At 38.8% G+C, this 20,874-nt stretch overlaps 1 protein-coding gene across 2 annotated transcripts in view; it reads left to right on the top strand.

The window, feature by feature from the left end:
• The window catches only part of GPR155 (G protein-coupled receptor 155), a 54,016-nt gene extending 35,540 nt beyond the window's left edge, over nucleotides 1-18,476 (top strand). For both annotated transcript variants that reach the window (XM_023186012.2, XM_023186013.2), the window contains 5 exons: nucleotides 4,245-4,381; nucleotides 5,806-5,901; nucleotides 8,779-8,843; nucleotides 10,359-10,496; nucleotides 14,321-18,476. In XM_023186012.2, the coding sequence (XP_023041780.1) occupies nucleotides 4,245-4,381; nucleotides 5,806-5,901; nucleotides 8,779-8,843; nucleotides 10,359-10,496; nucleotides 14,321-14,621 (737 nt within the window). In that variant the 3' untranslated portion in view covers nucleotides 14,622-18,476. The remainder of the gene's footprint in view (nucleotides 1-4,244; nucleotides 4,382-5,805; nucleotides 5,902-8,778; nucleotides 8,844-10,358; nucleotides 10,497-14,320) is intronic.
• The last annotated feature ends 2,398 nt before the right edge of the window (nucleotides 18,477-20,874 follow it).

Raw genomic sequence — 20,874 nt, 5'->3', positions numbered from 1 at the left:
TTTTTTTGAGATGGAGTGTCGCTCTGTCGCCCAGGCTGGAGTGCAGTGGCGCGATCTTGGCTCACTGCAACCTCTGCCTCCTGGGTTCAAGCAATTCTCCTGTCTCAGCCTCCCAAGTAGCTGGGTTTACAGGCTCCTGCCGCCACGCCCAGCTAATTTTGTGTGTGTGTGTGTGTTTTTAGTAGAGACAAGGTTTCACCATGTTGGCCAGGCTGGTCTCAAATTCCTGACCTCAAGTGATCTGCCCACCTCAGCCTCCCAAAGCGCTGGGATTACAGGTGTCAGCTACCACGCCCGGTTTGTACACAATATTTTAAAACCAGATTTATTATATAGAGGTATACTTCCAGGATTTTTCCACACATATATACAAATAATTTTTATTCAAATAGGATCATACTACAGAGACAGTTTGGCAGCCTACTTTCTTTTTACTTAGCAACATTATGAACCTTCCCCCATGCCATCAGCAATTGCGCTAGACCATGTTTAATGGGTATACATGGCCTTTTCTAAAATGTGGTTTTAGGAAATACAAATTTTTTCTTTTAGCTTGAGGGCAAGAGCTATAGAATTGTGGTCTTTAATCACTGACTTGTATAAGACTATATGTTGGACTAGACATCTGTTTTGTAAAAAATGTTTTTCTTTGCTTTTGCTCCCATATATAGAGCAGAGCTAAGAGAAAAACAAAGGCTTCCTGTGAAAAGTCCCTCACCTCTATTTTTGGCCAGAAAAGAGTCATGCCAGTGACTTGTGTTTGGTTCCGTATGTGGTTCCGTATACAAAACATGGCGTATAATACTTTTATGGTTCCTCAAAGGTGTTTCCTAAGTCAAAGTTTTTTTCAACTTTTATTTTAGATTCAGTGGGTACATATGCAGTTTTGCTACCTGGGTATATTGCATGATTCTGAGGTTTGGGGTACAAACAAATGATCCCATCACCCAGATACTAAGCATAGTACCCAGTAGTTTTTTAGCCTTGCCCCCTCTCTCCCTTCCACCTCTCGCAGTCCCCAGTTTCCATCATTACCATCTTTATGTCCATGAGTATCTGACGTTTAGTTCCCACTTATAAGTGAGCACATGCAGTACTTGGTTTTCTGTTCCTGTGTTAATTCACTTAGGATTATGGCCTCCAGATGCATTCATGTTGCTGCAAAGGACATTATTTCATTCTTTTTTTTCTGAGACAGAGTCCGGCTCTGCCACCCAGGCTGGAGTGAGCAGCTCACTGCAACCATTGCCTTCTAGGCTCAAGCCATCATCCCACCTCAGCCTACCAAGTAGCCAGGACTACAGGCATGTGCAACCACGCATGGCTAATTTTTGTTTTGTTTTGTTTTTGAAACGGAGTCTGGCTCTGTGACCCAGGCTGGAGTGCAGTGGCACGATCTCGGCTCACTGCAACCTCCACCTCCCAGGTTCAAGCAATTCTCCTGTCTCAGACTCCTGAATAGCTGGAACTATTCACGGCTGCCACCATGCCCAGCTAATTTTTATATTTTTAGAAGAGATGGGATTTCACCATATTGGTCAGGCTGGTGTCAAACTCCTGACCTCAGGTGATCTGCCCACCTCGGCCTCCCAAAATGCTGGGATTATAGGAATGAGCCACCGCATCTGGACTTGTTTGCCATGTTGCCATTAGAGACAGGGTTTTGCCATGTTGCCCAGGCTGGTCTTGAACTCCTGAGCTCAAGCGATCTGCCCACCTTGTCCTCTCAAAGTGCTGAGACTACAGGCATGAGCCACTGTGCCTGGCCTATTTCATTCCTTTTATGGCTGCATAGTATTCCATGGTATGTATGTAGCACATTTTCTTTATGCAGTCCACCATTGATGGGCACCTAGTTTGATTCCATGTCTTTGCTATTGTGAGTAGTGCTGTGATGAACATGCAAGTGCATGTGTCTTTTGGTAGAACCATTTTTTTTTTCTTTTGGATACGTACCCTGTAATGGGATTGCTGGGTTACATGGTAGTCCTATTCTAAGTTCTTTGAGAGAATCTCCAGACTGCTTTCCACAGTGACTGAACTAATTTACGTTCCCACCAATGGTATACAAACATTCCCTTTTCTCTGCAGCCTCACCAGCATCTGTTGTTTATTGAATTTTTAATAATAGCCCTTCTGACTGGTGTGAGATAGCGTCTCACTGTGGTTTTGATTTCTCTGATGATTATTGATGTGGAGCATTTTTTCATGTTTGTTGGCTGCTTTTGTGTCTTTGAGAAGTGTCTGTTCATGTCTTTTGTCCATTTTTTAATGGAGTTATTTGTGTTTAGTTTGTTTGATTGTTTAAGTTCCTTATAGATTCTGGATACTAGGCCTTGTTGGATGCATAGTGTGCGAATATTTTCTCCCATTCTGTAGGTCGTCTGTTTACTCTGTTCATAGTTTCCTCTGCTGTGCAGAGGCTCTTTAGTTTAATTAGGTCCCACTTGCCAATTTTTGGTTTTGTTTTTGTTTTTACCTTAAAACTTCCCAGTGTAGTGTTTTTGTTACAATTGCTTTTGAGGACTGAATCATAAATTCTTCCCGAAGGCCAATGTCCAGAATGGTGTTTCCTAGGTTTTCTTCTAGGATTCTTACAGTTTGAGGCATTACTTTTTTCTCTCTTTTTTTTAAGACACAGTCTTGCTTTGTTGCCCAGGCTGGAGTGTTATGGCACGATGTTGGCTCACTGTAACCTCTGCCTCCCAGGTTCAAGCGATTCAGCCTCCCAAGTAGCTGGGATTACAGGTGCCCGCCACCGTGCCTGGCTAATTTTTATAGTAGAGACAGGGTTTCACTATGTTGGTCAGGCTGGTCTTGAACTCCTGACCTCAAATGATCTGCCCACCTCAGCCTCCCAAACTGCTGAAATTATAGGCATGCGCCACCATGCCCGTCCAAGACCATTACATTGAAATCTTTAGTCCATCTTGAGTTAATTTTTGTATATGGTGAAAGGCAGGGGTTAAGGCTAATTGTGAACTCTTTAATGAGAGGTAACAGATAATAGTAATTTGTTTTACAGTTAGCCAAAATAGGGTATTCATGACTAACATATAGATTTATCAGTGATAAAACTTCAGTTATTAATTTGGCCTTTAAAATAATATGTATATAATTTAAATATATACAATACAAAAATAAAAATATAATATATATTATATACTTTTTCAACCCTTGTCCCCCTCCCTTCCTCCTCACCTCTAGTAGTCCCCAGTTTCTATTGTTGCCATCTTTATGTCCATGAGTATCTGAAGTTTAGTTCCCACTTATAAGTGAGCACATGCAGTACTTGGTTTCCTGTTCCTGTGTTAATTCACTTAGTGTATATATAATATCTAATATATATTAGATATTTAATATATAACTTATATGTGTAAATTATAAATATAATTAAATATATAATTTTTACTTACATATGCTTATATATTAATTTGTAATTTATATAAATAATATATACAAATTACATATATAATTATATATAAATTTATATGATTATAATATATAATTATATATAACATACATTTATAACATGTAATATATAAATATATTTTATATAATTATATATTATTTATATAACTAATATATAAAATAAAAATTATATAATTTATACTTAATTATATTAATTACATAAAAATTATATATAATTTTTGTTTTATTTTTTTATTCTTTTTTTGAGACAGAGTCTTACTCTGTGGCGCAGTCTTGGCTCACCACAACCTCTGCCTCCCAGGTTCAAGCGATTCTCCTGTCTCAGTCTTCCAAGTAGCTGGGATTACAGGTGCACGCCACCACACCAGTTTAATTTTTGTATTTTTAGTAGAGACGAGGTTTCACCGTGTTGGCCAGGCTGGTCTTGAACTCCTGATCTCAAGTAATCCACCTGCCTCGGCCTCCCAAAGTGCTGGGATTATGGGCATGAGCGACCATACCCGGCCAAATTATGTATAATTTTTAAAGGTCAACTTATATCACTGATGTTAGATAATTATATATATAACATTGTTGAATAGTGTAAAAGGGAACTATTGTATTCTACTTATGTTTTTTTGAGATAAAAACATTTCAGCTAGAATTCTTCTAAAACAACATGAAGGAGCTTTCTTCCAATTTCATCTAAAATAATATACTGATTCTTAGCTGAATGTGCTTTTCTGTTGTTTCTCTTAGGAAGTCATTACAAATTTAAAATGCATTTAGATAAAAAGCCCTGATTACAAATTGTTGTGCTTACTATTTTATAGATGATCATTGTGTGAGTCGCTGTAACTCCCAGAGCTGCATATTAGCCCAGGAAGAAGAGCAGTATCTACAGAGTGGAGACCAGCAGCTGACCCGACATGTGTTGCTGTGTTTACTTCTCATCATTGGCCTGTTTGCTGTAATTGTTTTTTCTGGTTTTGTTTTGGGCCCATTTCTTTAAATTTTTGGCAAAGGTTTTATTCAGGCATCTGGGAGAAACTTAGTTGCTGCTTTCCAGAAGTGTGGTAGCTAAGTCACCTGAATTTGAATCTTGAGCTAAATATTTGGGAGTGTGAGGGGAAGAGATGAATCATTCACATTACTCTGAGGCCTAAGTGCTCCAATAGCTTATTCTGCTTAGAATCATTTATTCATTCTATGCTCTGAACCTAGAATTTGGTAAAAGCAGCTTTTGTTTTGTTTTGTTTTGTTTTGAGACGGAGTCTCGCTCTGTCTCCCAGGCTGGAGTGCAGTGGCACGATCTCGGCTCACTGCAACCTCCGCCTCCTGGATTCATGTGATTCTCCTGCCTCAGCCTCCCAAGTAGCTGGGATTACAGGCACGTGCCACCATGCCTGGCTAAGTTTTGTATTTGTAGTAGAGACGGGGTTTCATCATATTGGTGGTCAGGCTGGTCTTGAACTCCTTACCTGAGGTGATCCACTCTCCTTGGCCTCCAAAGTGCTGGGATCACAGGCGTGAACCACCACGCCTGGCCCAAAAGCAGCTATTTCAATAATGTACACAGGGCCACTTATTCCTAACATACCTGACTGACCAAAGTGGATAAATGCCTACATTAATCTCTCAGAACATGAAACCTCAGTGTCCACCGGAAAAAAAAGAAAACTGAAAAACCTCTTAGAACTTATTCCTCAGATAAACTTCAAAAAATAATTTGCAATTATCAAAATAACATAACCACTTCATATAATAGATGCTTACAAAATAGAGAAAAGTAAAATCCAGTATTTTATTTTTAGACTACATGCATTTCTTTGGTTACTAAATGTCCTATTTGTGAATTATCAGTTCTTATTATATAATTCTTCGAGATGGTTCAAGTGTAACTCATCTAGAGGTAGGAGATGGACCGAATAACCTATGAAGGAACCCTTTGCACACTGGGATGCTTGTGAGATAGTGTGATATCAGCCAGTACCACGTTAAGTGCTGTTTAAGAACAAAAATAAAAAAATAAGAAATGCTGCCAAGAATTGCTTAGTGATGTAATTGTTCTCATTGTGTAGAACTAAATTTAAAATCAGGCCTGTCTTAGGCTAGTTGGCAATCTTGATACATTATGTAAGCTTCTGTATTATGGCTCATGTCTTCTTGCTTCAAATCTGATCAGAATAGATAACTGTTTGAATGACAACTGTCAGGAGGAGAGGTTGAAACTTTCTTGTTGAAAAGATAAAGCCTCTGTATTCTCTCAGTGTTTTTCCCTCTAGTCTTTTTCCCTGTAATTATTAAGTAGGTAAGTTATTGTACTATGCTGTGGATGGAGAGGAATTATTAGCTTGCTTGATTTTGAAATACTCTTTCCTCCTTCCTTTACAGAATCTTTCCAGTTGTTTATGGTGGTTATTCAACCAAGAGCCTGGAAGACTTTATGTTGAGTTACAGTTTTTCTGTGCTGTGTTTAACTTTGGCCAGGTATTTATTTATGGAGAACTTTGAGGGGATTTTGTTTTCCTAGATAGGTTGATTGGTAGGGGGTGGGGGGAAGTGGGGAGTGGATTAGGATGTTGTTTTCTTTCACATAAAAAGTATTTAGTTTGTTTACCAGCTGCTGGTATGCATGGCAGCTGACAGCTGCTGCTTGTCTTCTAGTAGAGATGAATTATTATACTGGTTAAAGTCATCAGAATGTACACTGAGTGCTTCCACCAGAAAAATACCAGGTAGTAACTTTGGTGTGATCTTAATAAGTCACAATGGGACCGGGCTCATTGGCTCACACCTGTAATACCAGCACTTTGGGAAGCCAAGGTGGGTGGGTCACTTGAGGCCAGGAGTTCAAAACCAGCCTAGCCAACATGGTGAAACCCCGTCTCTACAAAAAAATACAAAAAAATTAGCCAGACGTGGTAGTCCATGCCTGTAATCCAAGCTACTGCAGAGACTGAGGCACAAGAATCACTTGAACCCAGGAGGTAGAGGTTGCAGTGAGCTGAGATTGTGCCACTGCACTCCAGCATGGGTGACAGAGCAAGATGAGACTGTCTCAAAAAAAAAAAAGTCACTTTGGGAAAATAACTTACTTTCCCTGAACCTTTAATTTAGCGCCTTAAATTTTTTTTTTTTTTTTTTGAGACGGAGCTTTGCCCTTGTTGCAGTGGTGCAATTTCAGCTCACCAAAACCTCTGCCTCCCTGGTTCAAGTGATTCGTCTGCCTCAGCCTCCCAAGTAGCTGGGATTACAGGCATGCACCACCACACCCGGCTAATTTTGTATTTTTAGTAGAGACGAGGTTTCTCCAGTTGGTCAGGCTAGTCTTGAACTCCCAACCTCAGGTGATCCAACCACCTTAGCCTCCCAAAGTGCTGGGATTACAGGCATGAGTCACGGCTCCTGGCCATCTCCTTAATGGACATCATTTCATTTACATTTTGATGTTTCTTGAACAATAGATACTTAAATCTTAAAAAGAAGAATCATGTGGTGTATAAATAAATTTTGACTAGGGATAGCAGTTACCATTCCTTGATAGCCTACTATGTGCCAACCATCGTTAAGCATTTTACATTCATTATCTCATTTAAACATCATGACAACACCTGAAAAGTAATATTGTCACCCCCAGTTTATAAATTAGGAAACTAAAATTCCATAAACAAGTAATATGATAGGTGCTATTGTGTATGTTTATGTCGTTATCAAAATGGATACTTAAGGATAAGTTATATCTTACATATTGGGAAAATATTTTTATGTGCAAATTTCAAATTTTGACCTTTAACTCCTTACTTTTTTTTTTTTTAATCGAGACTGAGTCTCGTTCTGTCACCCAGGCTGGAGTGCAGTGGCGCTATCTCAGCTCACTGCAACCTCCACCTCCTGGGTTCAGGCGGTTCTCCTGCCTCAGTCTCCCGAGTGTCTAGGACTACAGGCACCTGCTACCATACCCGGCTAATTTTTTTATTTTTTGTAGAGATGGGGTTTCACCATGTTGGCCAGGCTGGTCTTGAACTCCTGACCTCAAGTGATCCATCTGCCTTGGCCTCCCGAAGTGCTGGGATTACAGGCATGAGCCACTGCGCCCAGCCCTTAACTTTTTCATTAGAGAATATTAGTCCACAGATTGAGTATCAGATCAAAAAAACAAAAAAACACACTCATTTGAAATCACTGAGTTTGCCTATTAAATCTAAAATACTTTGCCTATTAAATCTAAAATAACATTTGTCAATAAATGCCGCTGTAAGTTTTTCCTAATTTCTTACAATATTTACAGTTTGGCCATTGTGATGGGAGCAAAAATGGCTATGCCCACAGAGACAAATGACCTTTATCCATTTATTACAGACAGACATGAGCATCCTACTTGATATCTCACTTTGTGATACTGTTTAAGATCTGATTTTCTGTCTAAGATCTATAAAATACTGAGTTGAAAAATCATGTTCTGACTTAGCATTTTGCATTCAGGAAGCCCGTTCTAAGCTGAGCTATCCAGAACTGGGACTGGGATGAGTTTCATCCCATAGGGCTGTGTCATCAACAGCAGCTAATGCCAGGAATGTTGCATTTAAAATGCTGCCCCACAGCTTAAGGCTGAAGTGGTTCAATGGAGCAAGACAGACGCAAACCCCATTCCCATCCCATTGTCCTCTTGGGAAGGTGGTGTGGTAAGATCATTCCCTTCTGGCTGTATATAGTATGGGGGATGAAGAAATGTGCGTCCTTCTGCATTCTCCATTCTACTTCCACCAACTTGCACTCAGATCCTTATCCCAGTGTGCCACAAGTGGCAGCTCCCAACTCTCTGCCTCTCAAAAAGAGTCTTAACTTGTCCTAACCTGTGGCTGATACCTGGTGCTAGGCGTTTGCCTTGTCACTCACAAATCCTTCAAACTCTTCCCCTAACCACTAGCCAGTTTCACTTTACATAAATTATGTTCAATTATTGCATTATTATTAGATACTGCAACACTTGTTAATTATACAATTTGTGAGGTCATGGAAAAATAATAAATACTTATGCACAGTGGGAAATATTTTCTTTTTATAAAGGGGAAACAAAGACATATATCTATCCTCAAATGTTTTCATTTTACTATCATGTAAATGCAGCTGCTCAGCCCTGGTTTGTATCACCCCTCATAATGAGTAGGATAGAATAATGGGGAAAAGGCAGCAAAGCATCATACCTGCCTTTGAAGGGCCTGCTTTGTGTGTTTCACTTAAAATGTTGCTCTCGTCACTATAGGTTTGCCTCCTCAAACACTAAATTTGTTGACTTCCTTAACTTCTCTGTTTTAAAATGTTATTGTTGAATTCTGAAAAAAATAACTTTGTTTTCTTCCCCAGGGATTTATTTCCTTTGGAATCTTTGGATTAGATAAACATTTAATCATCCTACCTTTCAAAAGAAGGTAAATTAAGTTTTGAAATAAATCTGTATCTGTAAATGTGATGACAAAGCCATTATATTAAGATACTGATATGGGGCCATGCATGGTGGCTGCCTGTAATCCCAGTACTTTGGGAGGTCAGAGTGGGCAGATTGCTTGAACTCAGGAGTTTGAGACCAGCCTGGGCAACATGGTGAAACCTAGTCTCTACAAAAAAAAAAAAAAAAAATTAGCCAGGTGTGGTGGCATGCTTCTGTAGTCCCAGCTGCTCAGGAGGTTGAGGCAGGAGGATGGCTTGAACCTGGAAGGCAGAGGTTGCAGTGAGCCAAGATTGTGCCACCGCACTCCAGCCTGGGTGACACAGCAAGACCCTCTCTCTCTCTCTCTCTCTCTCACACACACACACACACACACATTAAGATACTGATGTTTTTAAACTTTTAGTAACTGCTAAAAAAAAAACAATTGCAAAAAAAAAATTGGAGGAACTATTATAAATCTGGCATTGATTTGCACTTTAACAAGAATTGATGGACACTGATTTCTGTCTATGCCATTAACTACATAAAGTTAAATGAAACTTGAAAATGTCTTTGGAAATGGAAGTAGTAGGTGGTGTACCCCCATGGTCTATATTTGAGTGTCTGTCTCCTTTGACAACACAATTTCTCTTTTTATCAAACTGACAGCTTACAGAAAACTCAAGTTTTCTTTCTAAATTGTTGGTTTTTTATCAGCTTATTGAAAGGTTTCTTTGAATTAAGATTAGGGATTTCTTTATGAGAAATAACAAGTAGTAATACTCCAACATGGGGGTAGGAGGAAGAGGTGGGGACAAATCTTTGTACTTCTTCTTGTGTTTTCAAAGTCGAAATTTATGGAAACGGAGTGCTAAAGAAATGTATCCTACCACATCTATGAAAAGTGCCCAGTAAACTGTAATGGTTCTTTCTTCTTCGTCTTTATCATTATCATCAAGATGTAGTTGCTAGGTTCATAATCATTTCATGAAAGGAGAAAAGTGTAATTGGAAAGTCATTGAACTTAGTTATCAGCTTCATAATGCTGATTGGGTAAAACAATCAACAATTCTATTGTCTAGACTGGCTGAAACAAAACTTTTTGGAGTACTCTGCTATTTGTCTCTGTGGTACTAAAATAGAAAAGTGATTAAACAAAATATTTGATCTCTAATTTATCTTTGCATTTCAAAACAGTAGAATGTAGAGTAAGGAACATTTATTAGTAGAACCTGAAATGGGTCAAACATGTGTGGAGAGTTTATAAAATGATTAAGTCTTCCACCCCAGTATGTTTTGAATAGGAAACTGAATGGAGAATTTTTGCTTCTGAGACTAAGGATGTCTGGAATGTAGAATGTTTTTGCTTCTGAGACTAAAGATGTCTGGGTATTGTAGATGACAGCTTTGGTGATCGACAGCTTTGGAACAGCCATTTTGATGGGGTGATAAAGCAGGAAGAGTTCTCTCTCAGTGCTTTTCTTTACTTAAAAATGGCCTTAAATTTGATTTTCAGACTTGAATTCCTATGGAACAATAAAGAAACAGCAGAAAACAGGGATTCTCCTGTTTCAGAGGAAATAAAAATGACCTGTCAACAATTTATCCATTATCACCGTGATCTCTGTATCCGAAACATTGTCAAAGAAAGAAGGTAAGCAAACTGCCAGTACAGTTCTAGACAATTATATTTTAAATGATTAGTTTTGGATTGTAATGGGCTAAATGAGGTGGTCGTGACTGATTACATGATTATTTTTACATATGCATGTAAAAGTTAAAGGAATTATGGGTCAGTTTATAGTTTCAGAAATGGCATATAAAAGAGTCATATTACGTTGATTTCTTTTTTTTTTTTTTGAGACAGAGTCTTACTGTATCACCCAGGCTGAAGTGCAGTGGTGCGATCTCGGCTCACTGCAAACTCCGCCTTGGTTCACGCCATTCTCCTGCCTCAGCCTCCTGAGTAGCTGGGACTACAAGCGCCCACCACCACGCCCGGCTAATTTTTTGTATTTTTAGTAGAGATGGGGTTTCACCGTGTAGCCAGGATCGTCTTGATCTCCTGACCTTGTGATCGACCTGCCTCGGCCTCCCAAAGTGCTGGGATTACAGGCGTGAGCCACCGTGCCTGGCCTATGTTGATTTTAATATTTTAAAAATGTCATATAACTTCTGATTGCCATATAAAATGTGAACACTTTAGTTTAGAATGAACCAAAATGTCATAGAATATTAACCCTCATTTCAAGTTGGCCAGTAGTGTCTCTCACAAAACTTTGAGATACATTGGATTTAGCAGTGATATTATATTCCCACCTCAGCATTTCCTGAGAAATGCATTTGTCAAGAAAATGAAATGAAATTTCTGCCTCTTAATTTTGTTGCTTATGTTTCGCTTCAAGTTCTAACCTTTAGTCTGTGACATAATATTTATTATTCGAATCCTTAAGGTACGAAGTATATAGCAGATTCTCTTTTAATTTTGGATGAGGAAAAAAATTTTTTTTATAAATGAAGTATACAGCAGGAAATTACGAACACTGAATAAATACTATACTACCAGTATTTCTGGTTGTCATAAAAGGGAAAACAAAACAAAATATAAAGAACCAAATACTTTTATGTCTATAACTGAAAATATGAAATGTATGAAAATTTGTATGGAGGATAATTTATTTACATTTATTATGCCACTATATTTAACATATATATAATTATAATCAGAAGGTAGCCTGGTACAGAGAGTGGAAAAGGGGCCGCCGTGGATGTGGACTAATACTAGAACTCAGCTCCTGAACTGCTGCTTGTTGGCTGTGTGACACTGGGCAAGTTCAATTCTCTAAATTTTAGTTTTCCTCTTCTTTAAAATAATCTAATTCTTGAGATTGTTGAATTAGATGACAGAATGTCTGTGATGGGCATAGCCCACTTTCTGGCAATGGTAAACTATGAAGAAAAGTTAGTTTTTCACCCTTCTGAGCACGATTATTTCAAAGTGCCATCTATGAATAGTTTCAACAATTTAAAACTGCTTTTTAGGGCCAGGTGTGCTGGCTTATGCCTGTAATCCCAGCACTTTGGGAGGCCAAGGTGGGAGGATCACCTGAGGTCAGGAGTTCAAGACCATCCTGGCCAACATGGTGAAAGCCCGTCTCTACTAAAAATACAGAAACTAGCTGTGCGTGGTGGCGTGCGCCTGTAATCCCACCTACTCAGGAGGCTGCAGCCCAAGAATCGCTTGAACCTGGGAGGTGGAGGTTGCAGTGAACCGAGATCACACCACTGCACTCTGGCCTGGGCAACAGAGCAAGACTGTCTCAAAAACAAACAAACAAAAACCCACCAAAAAAAAAAAAAAAAAAAAAAAAAAAACCCTGCTTTTTTAAAGTTAAAAAAGAGAACTCCATGTTAGCTCTTTGAGGCCCAGTGTGATTGCCAACTCTTGGGAAGGAAGCATAGCTTTTGCAATTTGCAGGGCTTCCAGTCTGCCTCAGTCCCATTTGGTTGGATGGACACCAGCTGGGAGCGTGCCCGCCTGTTCCCTGCCCCTTTCCAGGTTCTACAGTGTCACATTCTCTGCGACTTTGCACAGCTCCATGGGCTGGTTTTTGTTCATTTTTTGAGATGAAGTTTCACTCTTGTTGCCCAGGCTGGAGTGCAGTGGCGCAATCTCAGTTCACTGCAGCCCCGTCTCCTGGGCTCAGGTGATTCTCACACCTCAGCCTTCTGAGAAGCTGGAACTACAGGTGTGCACCACCATACCCAGCTAATTTTTTGTGTATTTTTAGTAGAGATGGAGTTTTGCCATGTTGGCCAGGCTGGTCTCAAACTCCTGAGCTCAAGTGATCTGCCCACCTCAGCCTCCCAAAAAAAGTGCTGGGATTACAGGCGTGAGCCACCACACCCAGCCATGGGCTATTATTATAGCTGCCTCATCACAGTCATCAGGAAATAAATATTCTGTTGGTGTCTGGAATAGAAGGTATTAGACTATAGGCCGGGCATGGTGGCTCACGCCTATAATTGCAGCACTTCGGGAGGCTGAGGCGGGCAGATCACCTGAGGTCAGGAGTTCGAGACCAGCCTGACCAACATAGAGAAACCCTGTCTCTACTGAAAAGACAAAATTAGCCAGGCGTGGTGGCACATGCCTGTAAGCCCATCTACTCGGGAGGCTGAGGCAAGAGAATCACTTGAACTCGGGAGACGGAGGTTGCGGTGAGCTGACATTGAGCCATTGCACTCCAACCTGGGCAACAAGAGTGAAACTTGGTCTCAAAAAAAAAAAAAAAAAGAAAAGAAAAGAAAAAAAGGTATTAGGCGATACATAAAAAATCTACAAGCAAAAAGAAGGCTAACAGAGTATAATATCCAGGTTTTTGTTGTATGTGGTGTTTCTAGTTGCAAGGCCTAAATTAAGATAACTTATCTCTAAATGAAATACTGATGTTAAAATAATGTAATTTTATGTATTTGAGAAAACTTTTCATGAGCATTAACCTTTTTTCTAATTCTTATATAAACTCTAATGAATATTCATTTATGGTGAAATGTTTTTAAATTTGTTTGTCACCTATTTCTCCTTTCACATTGATCTTCATCCATTTCCCATGTCAAGCACTTTAGGTTTTGTAGCCTGAATGATGCTTGTGGACAGATTCATGTTGTCTGACTATGGTGCATTTGTGTGAAATGTACAGCTCTCGTGTAACTGGATTTTTTCCCTGTATCTCTCTATCCTTTGTTTATTTGTACATACTGAAGGCATCCCATATTTGCATTAGGAAGATAGATTTTTAAATACTCAAGAAGTAGATTCACAAAGCACATTTTTAAAATCTTAGATTTGTAGCTAGTTAGATCTCACTTACTCTTTCCTTGCTTCCTATTGAAGCACATTTCTGACAAACATATCAGTAGGATTGTCTTGCCTGCTGAGGGCAAGAAGAAAGGCTACTTGTGGGGCACTATGATGTATGGAGTGCATATGTATACATGATGTATATGGAGCTAAAAATAAAGTTTGCTTTGAATAGTTTAGTGAAAATAATCACTTCTTAAGAGCTTGTGAAAAATATGTAGTGTTCCTGAAACAAATTCCTTAGTATAACTAAAAGTATAAATTATAAAATATATCATATTCAGCTATTACAGGACAGATCTGATAACAGGCTACTATAAAAAGAGTATTTCTTTGTAAGTGCATTTATATTATCCATGACTTCTTTTGCTATTGTTTAAGCATTTCTGTTTTCACAAGCGTTACTGGCATATTTTCTTTTTCTCCAGTGGGTCTTTCTAGGTTCAGGAGAGTTAACAAACCCTTTCTATTCAGAACAGTTTCCTTCCCGCCATGCTTTTAACTATCACGCTGTCTTTCCTTGTTTCCTTCTATTTTTTTCTTGCTTGTCCTCTATCATGCAGTGCTGATACCAGATTTACAGAACATATGGGTGAATCATTCCTTTGACACAGGTGTGGTGCAACAACTTCTGCTGGAACTTTCTGTGGCTGTGACCTGGTGAACTGGCTAATTGAAGTCGGCCTTGCCTCCGACCGTGGTGAAGCTGTGATATACGGAGACAGGCTGGTACAAGGGGGAGTCATCCAACATATTACCAACGAGTATGAATTCCGGGATGAGTACTTGTTTTACAGATTTCTTCAAAGGAGTCCTGAACAGAGTCCTCCTGCTATTAATGCAAACACTCTCCAACAGGAAAGATATAAAGAAATCGAGCATTTGTCCTCACCCTCACATTCCCCTAAGACCTAAATTATGAGGGGGAGAACCCTATATGGAATCATATTCTAGCCCCATATTCATTAGTTTTTAGCTGGGTGACCTTGGGCAAGTTAACAGAGGCAATCTCTGTGAGCCTCAGTTGTCTCTTCTGTAAAATGTGACAAGATGTGTTCCTACCACATGCTCAGGGTCTGTGATTTTACATGTATGTAAAACACATAGGAAGCTGACTTAGGAAAAAGAGAAAACCAAATTAAAGTTCTGATAATAAATATAATATAGTCATCCTTCGGTATCCAAGGGGGGTGGTTCCAGGACTCCTGAAGATCCCAAAATCTGAGGATACTCAAGTCCCTTATATAAAATGGTGTAGGCCAGGCGTGGTGGCTCATGCCTGTAATCCCAGTACTTTGGGAGGCCAAGGCAGGTGGATCACCTGAGGTCAGTAGTTCAAGACCAGCCTGGCCAACATGGCGAAACCCCTCTCTCCTGAAAAATACAAAAAATTAGTTGGGTGTGGTGGCAGGTGCCTGTAATCAGCTACTTAGGAGACTGAGGCAGGAGAATCGCTTGAATCTGGGAGGCAGAGGTTGCTGTGAGCCGAGATCGTGCCACTGCACTCCAGCCTGAGCAACAGAGTGAGACTCTGTCTCAAAATAAATAAATAAAATGGTGTAGTATTTGCATATAACCTATGCACATTCTCCCATATACTTTAATCATCTTTAGATACTTATGATGCCTAATACATTGTAAATGCTATGTAAATAGTTGTTATACTGTATTGTTTAGGGAAAAACAACAAGAAAAACAGTCTGTACATGTTTACTACAGATGCGACCATTGTAAGCCTAATTACATTTTTTATCTGCAGTTGACTGAATCTGTGGATGTGGAACCTGTGCATATGGAGGGTCACCTGTACTATAAATAACATGAATATGCCAACATTATATAGTCATTGCTTTCTACAACTGTTTACTATAATTTCAAAATTAACATCCTATTAACTGTTCCTTTAAATCATCAAATTTGGCAAGTATATTGCTGGCAGGAAATAGATCTTAAATTATGACAGCTTTACAATTTTTGATAGCACCTCTTGAAAAAGAATTTTAATGATTCTAATAAGAGGTTATTTTTCTTTTTTCCATTTTCTTGACAAATAGTACTCATTTAAAACCTAGAGGTCCAGGCATAACGAATCACGCCTGTAATCTCAGCACTTTGGGAGGCTGAGGCGGGCAGATAGCTTGAGGTCAGGAGTTTGAGACCAGCCTGAGCAACATGGTGAAACCTGGTCTCTACTAAAAAAAAAGGGAAGAAAAAAAAAAAAGAATAGCAGGGTGTGGTAGCGCATGCCTGTAGTCCCAGCTACTTGGGAGACTGAGGTGGGAGTACCCCTTGAGCCTGGGAGGTGGAGGTTGCAGTAAGCCAAGATCACATCACTGCACTTCAGCCTGGGTGACAGAGAGAGACTCAGTCTCAAAAAAAAAAAAAAAAAAAAAAAACAAGCAAAAAAACCTAGAGGCACTATTTTTTTTTAAGTTCGTCTTTTCTTTTCTACCCAAATTACTAATCTATGCCATTAAGGAAAGGAATAAAAACCTCCATATGTATTATTATCTCCACAGTCCTTCTGCAGAAGTACAATCTGATCTTTAACTTTTATGCTACAAATATTAATTTGAGCAGATTAATTTGAACTTGAAAAAAATTATTGCCATATAAGGTATCATTTCTGTATTTGAACAAAGCATCATAATGCAGGATAACCCTTTTACTTTATTCCCTGCAGTTAAAAAAAATAAAAACTATATAGTTCAAGCCAATATTTAAAAATTCTAAACCTAGGCTGGGCATGGTGATGGCTCACACCTGTAATCCCATCACTTTGGGAGGCCGAAGCAGGTGAATTTCTTAGCCCAGGAGTTCGAGACCAGCCTGGCCAACCTGGTGAAATCCCATCTCTACTAAAAACAAACAAACAAAATTAGCCTGGTGTGGTGGCGTGCGCCTGTAATCCCAGCTACTTGGGAGGCTGAGGCAGGAGAATTGCTTGAAACCAGGAGGTAGGGGTTGCAGTGAGCTGAGATTGTGCCACTGCACTCTAGCCTGGGTGACAGAGTGAGACTCTGTCTCCAAAAAAAAAAAAAAAAAAATTCTAAAGATTACATTTAGAATTTAGTCTTTTTAAAGTGTCTATGTATAAAAATATGTAATTTTTAAAATCACTAAATGTTGCCTTCTCAGTCTATTATTTCAGCTACTATAACAAAATATCATAAACTGGATAGCTTATAAACAACAGAAACTTATTTCTCACAGTTTTGGAAGTTGTGAAGTCCAAGATTAAGGCACCAACATATCTGGTGTCTGGTAAGTGCCAAATTTCTGGCTCATAGATGGTACCTTCTTGCTGTGTCCCCACATAGTAGATGGGAAGAACTGGTCTCATCAGCCCCTTATAAGGGCATTAATTCCACTCAATAGGGCTCCACCCTCATGACCTAATAACCTCTCAAAGGCCCTACCCCCTAATACTAACACATTGAGGATGTGTCTTCAACTTTACATTTCTACAGGCAGAGAAGGGGGACTGTGTAAATTCTTCCCATCAGTACTTGAATGTTCATTTAACAAATATTTATTGAACATCTAGCATGTTCCAGACACAATCTGAACACTGAGCACACAACAGTGGGAACAAATATGATTCCTATCCTCATGGAGCTTCTATTCTCCTGTGAAAAACAGATGTTAAACATGATTGAGGATTAGGTTTCAACATACGAATTATGGGAGGACACAGACATTTAGACCATAGCATCTTCAGATAAACTTTATCTTCAGTAAATTAAAGAGATCTATTTAGATGACTGTTGAGCATCTTAATTATTAGATGTCAGTACTGGTTTAACTTATTTTAAACATGTTTCAGATATTTATTTAATTATACTTGTAGTGTCTCATATGTAAAAGTTATTTATAAAATAATTTATAGGGTTAGAGTCATTGTCCTTTTAATGAAACAAATAAACAATTTTTTAAAAACCTGCATGGGGGCCAGGCACAGTGGCTCATGCCTGTAATCCCAGCACTTTGGGAGGTCGAGGCTGGTGGATCACGAGGTCAGGAGATCGAGCCTATCCTGGTTAACATGGTGAAATCCCGTCTCTACTAAAAATACAAAAAATTAGCCAGGCATCGTGGCGGGTGCCTATAGTTCCAGCTACTTGGGAGGCTGAGGCAGGAGAATGGCGTGAACCCAGCAGGCGGAGCTTGCAGTGAGCCGACTCCAGCCTGGGCGACAGAGTGAGACTCCGTCTCAAAGAAAAAAAGAACAAAAAACAAAACAAAAAACTGCATGGAAGCCTAGTATATTTATTAATAACAAATAAATTATACTTTAGTGTACTATTAACCTGTACCAATTTTAAGTTGTGATCAGAGAATGGGGATGTTTTTAAGCTGAACTGTCTTGCTGCAGAACTTCCCTTTTTTAATATGACCATATTATGACTCTGAATGCTCAGGGGTAAGCCTAAGGCCCCACTGCTGTTACCAGGAGATTTTTCTAGTTACAGTAATAAAGATGTTAATTCACATGCATGCAGACAACCGAAACTTGAGTGGAAAATTTGTTTGTGAACAAGTCAAACTACTTATCTTCTGTTATTTGCATGAATGGAAGCTGCTACTTCTTTTTCCATGGGAGACACTAAAAGAAAACCCTGGATCAGAATGATCTGCAGTTTCAGATAATACAGGCTTTTAAGAGACATTTTTAGAATTAAAAATATGCTAATTTTATTAAATGAAAATATTTGTTACTTTCTCACTGACAAAGCAAATTTCTCAATAAAATACCTATTTTAACTTGCATTGCTGACATCTTTTCTTTGAGTAATCTGAATAATGTAGAAGCCATCATAGAGGTCTTTCTATATGTTCTCACTGTTTTCTTAAATGGGTTTCCTGAGTTCTATTCTTCATGACTCTGGGCTCTGCAAACAGGGTTTCCCAATTATGCATTCTATACACACTTTTATGAATGAGTCAATATAACATTAGAGTCCTTTTCATACATTTCATCATTTCCAATATGTAGAGTGAAAGCTAGAAAAAAGATGATAAAATTTTGCTCAAAACCTATCTCTTTTTCTTCAGCATAGTTAATTGTTTTCTTAACTCTCAATGAGTAACTCCATGCCTAGCTTGTGCTTAGCTTTCAATATTTTTAGACTAAGACAAAGTATATTTGGCATTTTGAGAACAACGATTAATGGTCAGTACATTTCTAAAGCAAGAAAAATGTGAAATTAGTGTTTTATATGTTTGTTGTGCAGCAGAATACAGCTCTTAGTGTTTGCCCCTTCATATCTCATCATGTAAAATATTAAATTGTTTTAGGCCACTGCACATAGGTAGTCCTGTCATGAGTGATGGCTGGAAAACAGTTCAGGATCATAAATGTTATCACCATTCTTCAAGAAAAGATGAGATTATAAATTTCTGCAACTGGTATGGACAAAAGGTTGAATTAACTAATGAGGTTGAATTAACTAACTAGGCTACTAGTTATTTCTAAAGCAAAACTTTTGGTTCATGATTAACATATATAAACTGGTGTTTTCATCAAAGATCAAACAAAATAGTCTTCTCTAGAATACTCATATTATTCCCCTGGCTTATTAAGTAATGGTAAATACTACACAGTATCTAAGAGGTGACAGGTTGATCTGAGACTTACCAAAGGATATCAAGTTGTGCAGATAGATTGTCTAGCTAATTTCTTCAAATTTGCATTTTCTATAGGTAGAGAAGAGGGCTGTGTAAATTCTTCCCATCAGTACTTAAATGTTCATTTAACAAATATGTATCGAACATTTAGCATGTGCCAGACACAATCTGAACACTGAGCACACAACAGTGGGAACAAATACGATTCCTATCCTCAGGGAGCTTCTATTCTGTGAAAAACAGACGTTAAACATGATTGACCTGTGACCAGGATCACGTGTGCCTCCAAGAGTATGTAAGAGAGACCTTCTGGTGTGAAGAAAACTCCCCTGAGGAAGTCATGTTTTAGCAAAACTCTAAAGGATGTCAAGTATTACTTATATAAAAAGGAGCACATGGAATGAATAGTGCAAGCAGACAATACGGCCATGAGGAAGGCACATTCAAGGACATGAAAGAGTAGCATAGTAGAAACCTAAAAAACAATGGTTGAAGGTGTAATAAGACATAGATGAGGCAGATCAGTGGGATCTTTTTGGTATTTAAAGAGGTTTAGGCCAGGCACAGTGGCTCACACCTATAATCCCAGCACTTTGGAAGGTCGAGGCAGGTGGATCACCTGAGGTCAGGAGTTCTAGACCAGCCCGGCCAACCTGCTGAAACCTCATCTCTACTAAAAAACACAAAAATTAGCCAGATGTGGTGACAGGTGCCTCTAATCCCAGCTACTCGGGGGGCTGAGGCAGGAGAATCGCTTGAACCCAGGAGGCTGAGGTTGCAGTGAGCTGAGATCGGGACATCACACTCCAGCCTGGGGGACAAGAGGGAGACTTTGTCTCAAAAAAAAAAAAAAAGTTTTAGACTCAAAAATAAGAAAAGAAACAACCTAGTAACCAATGTAAACAATGGGCAAAAGATCTGAACAGACAACTCACCAAGGAAAATAAACAGATAAAAGCATGTGAAAAGATGTCCAACACCATATATCATCAGGGAATTGTAAATTAAAACAAGATACCATTACACCCTATTAGAATGGCCAAAATCCAAAATGCTGACAACAGTAAATGCTGACAAGAATACAGGACAACAGAAGCTCTTATTCATTTCTGATAGGGATGCAAAATGATAGCCACTGGAAGACAGTTTGGCAGTTTCTTAGGAAACTAAACATACTCTTACCACATGATCCAGCAATTGTGCTCCTTAGTATTTACATAAAATTAGTTGAAAACATGTCCACACAGAAATCTTCACATGGATGTCTACAGTAGGTTTATTCATAATTTTCAAAACTTGGAAGCAACTAAGATGTCCTTCAGTAGTAGTATATTCAGACAATGGAATATTATTTAGCACTAAAAGAAATGAGCTATCAAGTCATGAAAAGACATGGAGGAACCTTAAATGGATATTACTAAGTAAGTTAAAGAAGACGATATTAAGAGGTCACATACTATATGATTCCAATGATATGACATATGGAAACGCCAAAACTATGGAGATAGTAAAAAGATCAGTGGTTGCCAGGGGTTGGAGG

Source organism: Piliocolobus tephrosceles, chromosome 11, assembly GCF_002776525.5.
Source record: "Piliocolobus tephrosceles isolate RC106 chromosome 11, ASM277652v3, whole genome shotgun sequence".
NCBI lineage: Eukaryota > Metazoa > Chordata > Mammalia > Primates > Cercopithecidae > Piliocolobus > Piliocolobus tephrosceles.
The sequence above is the reverse complement of the archived record's forward strand: the minus strand, read 5'-3'. Positions and strand labels throughout refer to the sequence as shown.